Source organism: Paralichthys olivaceus, chromosome 17 (assembly GCF_024713975.1).
Source record: "Paralichthys olivaceus isolate ysfri-2021 chromosome 17, ASM2471397v2, whole genome shotgun sequence".
In the NCBI taxonomy this organism is placed as follows: Eukaryota; Metazoa; Chordata; class Actinopteri; order Pleuronectiformes; family Paralichthyidae; genus Paralichthys; species Paralichthys olivaceus.
This window is the reverse complement of record NC_091109.1, coordinates 17,873,618-17,882,305: the sequence shown is the minus strand read 5'-3', so window position 1 is coordinate 17,882,305 and position 8,688 is coordinate 17,873,618. Positions and strand designations below refer to the sequence as shown.

Sequence of the window (8,688 nt, the reverse complement as noted above, 5' to 3'; positions counted from 1 at the left end):
TCACTCACTTTAAAACACAGAGATTGATCCCTCCCTCCCTCCTGTGGACTCCAGTCCTCCCTCCCTCCGTCTCCCAGCAGGGTGGAGTCAGTTGATCTGACCAGTTTCAGGGTCAACCTCCAGTTGCAGAGGGGTGAGCTCCTTCTCCTGTCCTTCTACTTCCAGAGGTTTCAGTTCCTTCTCCGTCGTGCTCCCTCTTCTTCTTTGGATCCTCCAATGTTTTAACCAAAACTCTTCCCATTTTCTTTCCTTGATTGTCACTTTTCATCAGAATTCCTCTCGGCTGAACTACATCTACTCTTCTTCGTCCCTTCTCTTTGTTATTTGGACCACTGGGTTCTGACAGGGACCCAACGCAAACCAACAAGTAAGAATGACAGACAAAGCGGGCATGCCGGCAGGTGGGGGAGGCGGAGATGACGCAGGAAACATCATGGTGTTGCTGGAGCGCGTGGCGGGCCTCATGGACAGTGTCCAGACCACACAGCAGCGTATGGAGGAGCGTCAGTTGGAGCTGGAGAACACAGTGAAGACCATCCAGTCCGATGTCGTCAAGCTGACCAGCGACCACGCCAACACCAGCTCCACCGTCAACCGGTTGCTGGAGAAGACACGTAAGGTCAGCCGCCACATCAAGGATGTCAGGGTGCGTGTGGAGAACCAGAACATCCGGGTGAAGAAGGTGGAAGTCACCCAGGGCGATCTCCTGGCCAAGAACAAGTTCAGGGTGGTCATTTATCAGGTAAGATTCATTGGCTGGAAATGAGTTACTGGTTCTTTATGATCTGTGGAAACGGACCTTCAACGTTCTGATGCTTTTCTACTTTGAACTGATCCAGTTGGCTGTGCGGAGGTTCAGCTCCTGAAGATGCCTTGACACTGACGATGCTGAGCTGCCTTGTTTCATGTTCACAGTGCACAGAGGAGAATGAAACCCGGTGAAGATGTTAATTATAACTCACAGCTGCAACTTGTTGAATTCAAATGTTTGATTATCACCACTAAAAAAGTGTAGAGAGGAAATCGCCCTGCAGGTTTTTCTTGCCATCACAGTTCTGATCTAAGGTGCTGGAGCTGTTGTGCTGTAAGTGACTGTGCCAGCTGAGCGCTGACGGACCAAGTTATTCTGAGTCTGAAGCTTCATCATCTCCTAATATAGCTGCCTGCTCTCTCTCCCGTCCCCTCTCTCTCTCCGGATTAGCTAACGAGGGTCTCTGGGTTATAAATCTTTCGTTAGCTGCTAATAGGCCGTTCTCGACATTTGGTTTGTTCTGAGTGACACCGGGTGTCAGTCGGACTGATGGAGGAAATCCCTTCGTCAGCTGGAGCTGAAGCTGTGGGGGTTCGACACATAACTGTGATGTCATGGGGCTTGTGACCTTTGACCCTTCCTCTCTGCAGCGAGGTCCTCGAGCCTCTTGTGTTCTGTTCCATCCTGTTTCTGTCCGAGCCGCTTCATTTGACTTCATTCAGTATTAGAGGAGACTCATTCTGTTCATCTTCAGGTTGATGATTTAAACTAAAATGTTTCCATGCGCTAATGTTCAGAATCACCGTCTTCAGACTGTCCATCGCTGCAGCTCCTCTTTTCAGCCTCTGTCTCTTTAACCCCCCCTCCTGATAATGCCCAGTCTGCTCTGATTGGTCAGCTGATCCACTCTATTCTGATTGGTCAACCCCTTCCAGAGCACGTACAAAGTGTCGGACTCTGCTCTCGCCTTACCTGGCTTTGTTAGGGGGCATGTCAGACATGCGTCATCATGCAGCTCATCCACACAGCTGCTCCAGGTTTTATAACGACTTCACGTGACATCACACTAATGCAGGAGTAGGGTGTGGTCTACTGATGAGGTAGAACTTTTGGCTTTTTTTTACTTTTTACTTTGCAGAATTTTTACATTCACAAATAAGAAAAACTGATCAGAGCGCGGCTGAAGACTGAAATGTTCAAAGTGACCAATCGAAGGAGGGGAGAGCATCAGCTACAGTCCCCGCCTCCAACATCTCCAAATTCCACCTGTCAACTCGTCTGAGATTCTCTGACCAACAGGAAACTGTCTCGAAGCAGCAGCTCCACACGTTAGAGAGCAGTTTTTAATTTCTGTCAAAACATGACAGGAAACGTCAGAGTCACTGAACCAAGCAATAAAAAAGAGTCTCCACATTTCAGTTCATGGAGGAAAACCAGCTCAGACGTGTTGATCACTGAGCTGCAGATGTTGTAGCATTAGCATTATGCTACATGTAGCTCAGTTCTTCCCTCTGTCAAAGCTTCGCTAAATGTCAGCTGCACTATCAAATGTCACATCACACCTATGAGCTCCAGTTAGCATCATGCTACACACCAGTCAGCAAGCTAGCATGAAGATTAATTTGACTCTGTGTTCTGGCATGAAGGACGCTAAGTTTCCTCATGTTTCAGTTTCCTCATGTTTCAGTTTCCTCATGTTTCAGTTTCCTCATGTTTCAGTTTCCTCATGTTTCAGTTTCCTCATGTTTCAGTTTCCTCATGTTACTGGATGAAAAATGAATTAAGAGTTTTTGGACGTTTTCTCACTTCTCACTTTTGTTTTGAAAACTGGAAGTTAAAGGTCCTCAACAGATTCATGAATCAGGCGTCAGAACAGCTGATCGTGAATCAAGCTCCTCTGACGTGAGGAAAGATCTGGGTCAGTTTGTAGATTCAGCTTCAACAGTTCTGCTGCATTTCATGTTGAGTGTAACCTGATCGTACAGTTAGAGACGTGCACGCCATGACGAGACCTGGAGCTGAAAGTGATCCAGCGTTTCTCTGTGCACTGATATGTTTAGCATCCTGCAGCAGCGCCTGAGCTGCAGAAACAGGTGCTGCAGTTTATTTCTGGAGGCAGAATCAAGGCCTGTGCACGAACAGTCTGCATGAGACACTTTCCCCAAACACAGATTCAAACCTGACAATCAGACTTTGTACATCAGAATGAGAAGTAAACACTGGTTGTGTGTCTTATGAACATGATTCATTAATCGTGATATTCACTGAGGTTCATGCTCTGTCCTGTGTTCTCCTCCCTCAGGGCGACCAGGAGGTGAAAGCCGTTACACCCGGCAATGAGTCAGCAGAACCCAGTGGTGGCGCCAGAGGTGAGGTGGAACCGGACAAGTTCGAGCTTCCTCCAGAGTCGGACGAGGAGTACATGGTGGTGGAGGAGGCCGACTCATCGGCGGCCGGCCGCATGAAGAAAACGGGTCTGACTCGCATCGAGAGCTTCAAAGCCACTTTCTCCAAGGAGAACATGAGCAAGACCCGCGAGAACCTGGGCACCAGGGTCAACAAATTCGGTGAGCGCATCGTGACGGCCGAGAGGCGTGAGAAGATCCGTCAGTCAGGTGAGAGGCTGAAGGAGACCATCACCAAGAGCGTCCCGGCCAAGCTCAACCTGAAGAAGGAGAGGACTGTGGCGGAGGGCCAGGAGGGAGCCGAGGGCGCCACGGACGGAGCCGTGCCCATCCCCCCACCCAAGGGCCACAAGGGCAGCGCGGACGCTGCCAAGATGGCTGCCGACGAGGGCAAGGCGGAAGAGTCAGAGGTGCCGATATACGACATGAAGCAGTTATCGTAAATTGTGACAGTGACGAGATCTGGGGCGTTTTCTTTGGATGACTGTGACCACACAGAAGGAGCGATCAAAGTCTGTAGGGAGAGCGAATAATGAAGTTGAACTTTAGTTTGAAAGTGACTGAAGGAAGTGGAAAGAGCCGGTCACAGATCCGATCAACAACCAAACTGACTCCTGACATCACTGAGGTGACGCGAGTTCTGGACACTTTTATTTCAATCATTATTGTTATTCATCAGAACATATAGAGAGAATCTTTTTATTTTGTCACCAATAAACACTGACTGTGGAGAAACCTTCCTCATCTTCATCTTCATCCTCTTCACTCTGCTGCTGCTCACTCGTCTCCACACGTTCTGACTGAAACGCTTTTAAAGAGACGTTTCATGGTGCGTTTGGTTTTGTAAAATGTTGAAGACAATGATTGAAGTGAAAATGTAAAAGAGTCAAACCTGAACTTCTGTGTGTAAGCTGAACTAAATTAAACCATTTATTCTACTTTAATAGAAGCACAGGTTCAAAACCATTTCATTATTGAATGATTGAAAAGTCTTTAGTATTCATTGACCTTTGACCTGTGAGGAGTGATGACATTCTGCACTAGAGATGAATTAACCGCAAAAATAACAGTTCTGGATCGTTTTTGAAGGAAAAACATTTTTTAGTGTTTTTTTAGAGCAGGGAGCCGAACGACAGACCTGAGGTCCGAGCAGACCCTTTAATCCAATGTTGAATCTGCACACACATATCAATACAATATATTTCCACCTTTCAGTTTATTTTATTTCACAGTATCTATTCAATTTCACAGCTCGGCCTGTTGAAGCACTGAAACTAGTTCATCGAGCTGCATCATCATCAGACTGTGTTTTGTCCCCAAACTGAAAATAAAGACGTTTCATTGACGTTCAGCTGGAAACGTTCAGTGAGAAACTGTTTTACTGTGATGCTTCCACACGTGATCAGTGTCCTGACATGCTGTGTAGACATGTTGTGTAGACATGTTGTGTAGACATGTTGTGTAGACATGTTGTGTAGACATGTTGTGTAGTCATGTTGTGTAGTCAGTGTGTGTCGCAGATTGTCGACTCGTTCACAAGAACAGGAACATGTGGGGACATTCAGGTGAGGGGTGGAGCCTGTAGAGCAGCAGGAGGCGGGACATGACGTCCACACCGGCATCGGCCCTCATCACCAAAACATCTGGAACCTCCTCGTCTTTCCAAGTGGACGTCTTTGTCTTCTACGTGTACGGCTCCTCTTCTTCATCCTGAGACATTTGTGTTCTTCAGTTTCACGTCCGTCACGTGTTAGAAACCTCAGAGACACGCCCACTCGCTCACTGAGAAGGTTCCAGATGTTTTACCAGAGGCTGCAGCAGAAGATCCAGAACGTCCAGAAACTCTGACTAAGACATGTGTCCTCACACACAGAACCTGCAGAGCATGTCAGGGACACACCAGGGACAGGTCAGGGACAGGTCAGGGACAGGTCAGGGACACGCCAGGGACAGGGACAGGTCAGGGACAGGTCAGGGACACGCCAGGGACAGGGTCAGGTCAGGGACAGGTCAGGACTTCATGATGTTCAGACGATCAGAGTTTTTCTAGTGTTGTGGTTTTTAGTTTTGCTGCTGAGTGACTGCATGGCTGTAGTTTGTCAGTGATGCTCTATCGAAGCTGTTTGTCATGTTGAGAAAATAAAAGTTTGTAAATCATTAATTGCAAACTGTCATTTAAGTTTTTTTAAATTGATTTTAATGTGGAACTCTAAAGACTAAAGAACACAGGAGGAGTAAAGAGCGATGTCTTTGTTCTGACTGTTGTTTTATTGTTTGTCTGCATCTGACTGTTCTCTTAAAAATCAACTGCAATAAAGAAATATTATTCTTTTATTTTAAAATGTTCATTTCATCAGTTTTAACTCTGAGAGTTAAAAACAGATGTTCACAGTCTGATTCGACATTTGTTCTAAAAAGGATTGAGAAAGTTCTCAGTTACAAACTAAAGCTTGATTCTTTATCAACAACAAATCAAAAGATCTTCATTAACAGATGAGAAGACATCTGAGCTCCAATCACCTTGAACCCTGAGCTTCTATTAAAGAAGCCTCCGTCGCAGTTTCTCTAACGGGCGAAGCTGAATGTGGAAGTTGATCTTTTAACACCACTCATCTAAAACCGTGTGATGTCATCACTTGCAGTCGCAGAGCAGTGCAGCGCCTCGCAGCGTCCAGTGCTCGGCCGGCTGCGAACTCCTGAGCTGCAGAGAGAAGACGAAGTTCAGGTCGGTGCGACGCGGTTTCTTGTAAACCGGACAGGAATACAGGCTGCTGGCCCCGCCCACGGCCTGACGCTTACGGTCGGCCATGTTGGCCGCGCTGACGGCATAGACGTGAACCACGGGGAGAGGAGTAAAGAGGACCTGAGGACGGACAGATGTGGTTACTTCTTGTTCTATTCATTATTTATCATCTGTTTTTTAAAATGTATTTATTTATTTTATATTTTAATTTATTGTATTTAATTTTGTTTGAACTTTTTACCATATTTTGCATTCAGTAATTTTATCGTATGTCATTTTATTTATTAAGAATGAATTTAGTAATTTTCTTTTAGATCATTATTTTATTTCTATACATTTTTTCTTATTTCATGTTTTTTAAGTCTTTTTTATTTTATATATATTTTATTATTTTTTGTGCATTTTCTAAGTTTATTCAGATTAAAACAAACTAACCTTGGGCGGAGCCTCAGTGAGTTTGGCTCCACGTCGGTCCCATCCCGCTCCGTCCAGGAAGAGGCCGTAGATGTAGACCCCGCCCATGTCATCAGGGGGCGGGGCCGTCACGTCCTCCCTCATCATCTTGGTGACGTCGTTGCTAAGGGTAACCGTATCCAAGGCCCAGCCCCTGGAGATGTTGGAGCGAGTTGTCTCCTGACGCATGGCGGTCAGGAAGCCCTTCAACACACACACACATTAACAAAGGTAACTGGATGCGATCGAGACCAAATGTTTCAAAACGTTTGTCGTCTGAGGAAGTGACGATGTGTCGGCCATCTTCATTCGCACTTTACAAACCTGCGGGTTGAAGAAACCAGTGAGCCAGAACTGGTTTGGTCGGCCGCTGCTGATCCAGCTGCTGAGCTGCTGGTTCCTCTCCAGTAACTCACTGAACCAGAAACCCAACGTGGCCGACGGCCAACTGAGCCGCAGCCACAGGCGAGGGATCCGGGCATCGAACATGCAGTCGAGAGCATCACGCAGGTCCTCCGACATGATGATGGTGCCTGCGGCGAGAACGTTAGAAACCTAGTGTGTGTGTGTGTGTGTGTGTGTGTGTGTGTGTGTGGTGACGCACCATCGATGGCCAGTTTGAGGTCAGTGAGCGTGCTGCGGACGCTGCCGATGACTCGCTGCATGCGGTCCACTTCCTGTCGGAGGAAGATGTTCATCGGCTGAAGTGGACCCATCTTCTGCAGTTGACCTTTAACCTTAAAACACACACACACACACACACACACACACATTGTGCAGACGTGATGTGTGTGATGAGTTTGTTTGTATTATTTAGATCTCGAGTTTTTCACTTTGACCTCTCGTCAGTAAACACGCACCTCATGTGGGACGTAGTCAGGTGGCAGCTTCTCCAGCATCTCATTGGCCAGCCTCTGCACGCTGGCTTCCCTGGTCTCCCCCGCCCCTCCCCCGCTGTCTTTGGGTTGGATGTTGATAATGGTGCTGAGCGTCTCATTGGCCAGGTTGGTCTGGTAGGTGATGTCAGCGTTGGGGTGGAGCCCAAACACCTGCAGTTGAGAAGCTGTGTCAGTAAAGCAGATGAGGACCTGGACGTCCCGCCTCTTGCTTCTGAGGACGCTCACCTCAGGAGAGTCGACCAGCGGCAGAGCCTCGATGTGCTGCAGGACGTCCTGAACCGTCTTGACCTTGGGGGGGACGCTGTAGCCTTTGTAGAAACAGAACTTGTCGCTGAACGTGTTCTCGCTGAACCAGACACGAGTGAAGGTGTTCAGGAGACGCTTGTCCAGGTCGTCGGTCACACGGCCGCCATATTGGACCTCACCTGGGGACGGACGGGAAGAAACGTGGACGCTTTTTAAAAATCAACTCAAAAAGTGACACTTCAGTACTGGTCGCTGTAGTCGTGGATCAGGTGTCATGCGGAGGTTGTTCGACTAATTGAAACAGAAAGTTAAATTTAGACCGTTCGCTGAATCTAAGAGTAAAAAAACTAAAGTGTAGAGAAGAGCTGAGTTCAGATCGAGCGTCAGGGCTGTTCTGGTTTTAACTGGTTTCAAGAGGTCAGACCCAGCATGTAGCGAAGGCAGCTCCAGTTCACTCCTCTCTTCAAGTCCAGGTCGTCCAGGTGGTTCTGGACAAACTGGACGCTGGACGTGAAATCTGCCTGGTTGAACTCGTACGGGATGTTCCAGCCCAGAGGGCCGAACTTACGACGCTCCTGACGGGAGGACAAAGAGCAAGGGAGGGAGGAAGAGAGAAAATAAAAGGTTTGGTCGTGACGTGACTTTGTTCATTTGGTGGTTTCTTGCTTCGATGAGACACCTGGACAGTGGTGTGGAGGAAGGCGACCGCGTAGAGGAGAGGTTTCCACTGAGGCAGGTGACTGATCTCTAACTGATCCTGAGTCACACCAGTGAAGGTTCTCTTCAGTCCTGCTTTCATTCCTGACGGAGACACATGAGGAAACTGAGCAAACACTGTGGGAGAAAAAGCTTTTTCTGAAGAAAGGTTCTGATCAGCAGCAAAATATTTCAACACAGGCTACGATGTTTTTTTATCCTGTAGGAGCCACAACGTTAATCCTGTTTTATACAGGAGGCACTTCACTACCCACAATCCTCAGGTGTAACAGTGACCTCTCTGATTGATGGAGCTCACTGTGGAACACTGAATTAATGTGAATGATTTGTACTTTGACGTCAATGGACAAATAAAATGTACTTCCTGCCCCAGATCAAAAATCAAAGATGAAAGTGAACGATCTTTCAACTTTGAGTTTTTCCTTCTTCGTATATAAAAACTGAACTGAAGTGATAAACGTTACGTCGCTGCTG

The 8,688-nt window shown here is 47.3% G+C and overlaps 2 protein-coding genes and 1 long non-coding RNA gene across 10 annotated transcripts in view; 2 read left to right on the top strand and 1 right to left on the bottom strand.

Annotated features, from left to right (window-relative positions):
• Positions 1 to 8: 8 nt before the first annotated feature.
• cavin4b (caveolae associated protein 4b) lies at positions 9 to 4,529 on the top strand. The gene is made up of 3 exons (XM_069512370.1): positions 9 to 167; positions 272 to 742; positions 3,054 to 4,529. The coding sequence occupies exons 2-3, from the start codon at positions 374 to 376 to the stop codon at positions 3,597 to 3,599; spliced, it is 915 nt and encodes a 304-aa protein (XP_069368471.1). The 5' UTR covers positions 9 to 167; positions 272 to 373; the 3' UTR covers positions 3,600 to 4,529.
• A 285-nt stretch (positions 4,530 to 4,814) lies between these two features.
• On the top strand, positions 4,815 to 5,317 carry LOC138405242 (uncharacterized). The gene is made up of 2 exons (XR_011238925.1): positions 4,815 to 5,126; positions 5,166 to 5,317. It is a non-coding gene; the product is annotated as an uncharacterized lncRNA (long non-coding RNA).
• Positions 5,318 to 5,405: 88 nt separating this feature from the next.
• Positions 5,406 to 8,688, bottom strand: part of dnah5l (dynein, axonemal, heavy chain 5 like) — a 40,913-nt gene continuing 37,630 nt past the window's right edge. For 5 of the 8 annotated variants that reach the window (XR_011238906.1, XM_069512134.1, XM_069512133.1 and 2 more), the window contains 8 exons: positions 8,177 to 8,298; positions 7,922 to 8,072; positions 7,477 to 7,676; positions 7,213 to 7,401; positions 6,957 to 7,089; positions 6,677 to 6,885; positions 6,335 to 6,556; positions 5,406 to 6,019 (listed from right to left, as the gene is read on the bottom strand). Coding sequence is in view for 7 of the 8 variants with exons in the window: in XM_069512134.1 (XP_069368235.1) it covers positions 5,789 to 6,019; positions 6,335 to 6,556; positions 6,677 to 6,885; positions 6,957 to 7,089; positions 7,213 to 7,401; positions 7,477 to 7,676; positions 7,922 to 8,072; positions 8,177 to 8,298 (1,457 nt within the window). In the remaining variant the exon portion in view is untranslated. Of the gene's footprint in view, positions 6,020 to 6,334; positions 6,557 to 6,676; positions 6,886 to 6,956; positions 7,090 to 7,212; positions 7,402 to 7,476; positions 7,677 to 7,921; positions 8,299 to 8,688 lie in introns of those variants that run through there. The other 3 variants (XM_069512132.1, XM_069512136.1, XM_069512135.1) reach the window with 3 other exon arrangements.

Coding starts and splice junctions, on each gene's coding strand:
- cavin4b (XM_069512370.1), top strand. CDS start 374: ATGACAGACAAAGCGGGCATGCCGGCAGGTGGGGGAGGCGGAGATGAC. Junction 743..3,053: donor TCAGGGTGGTCATTTATCAG/GTAAGATTCATT, acceptor CTCCTCCCTCAG/GGCGACCAGGAGGTGAAAGC.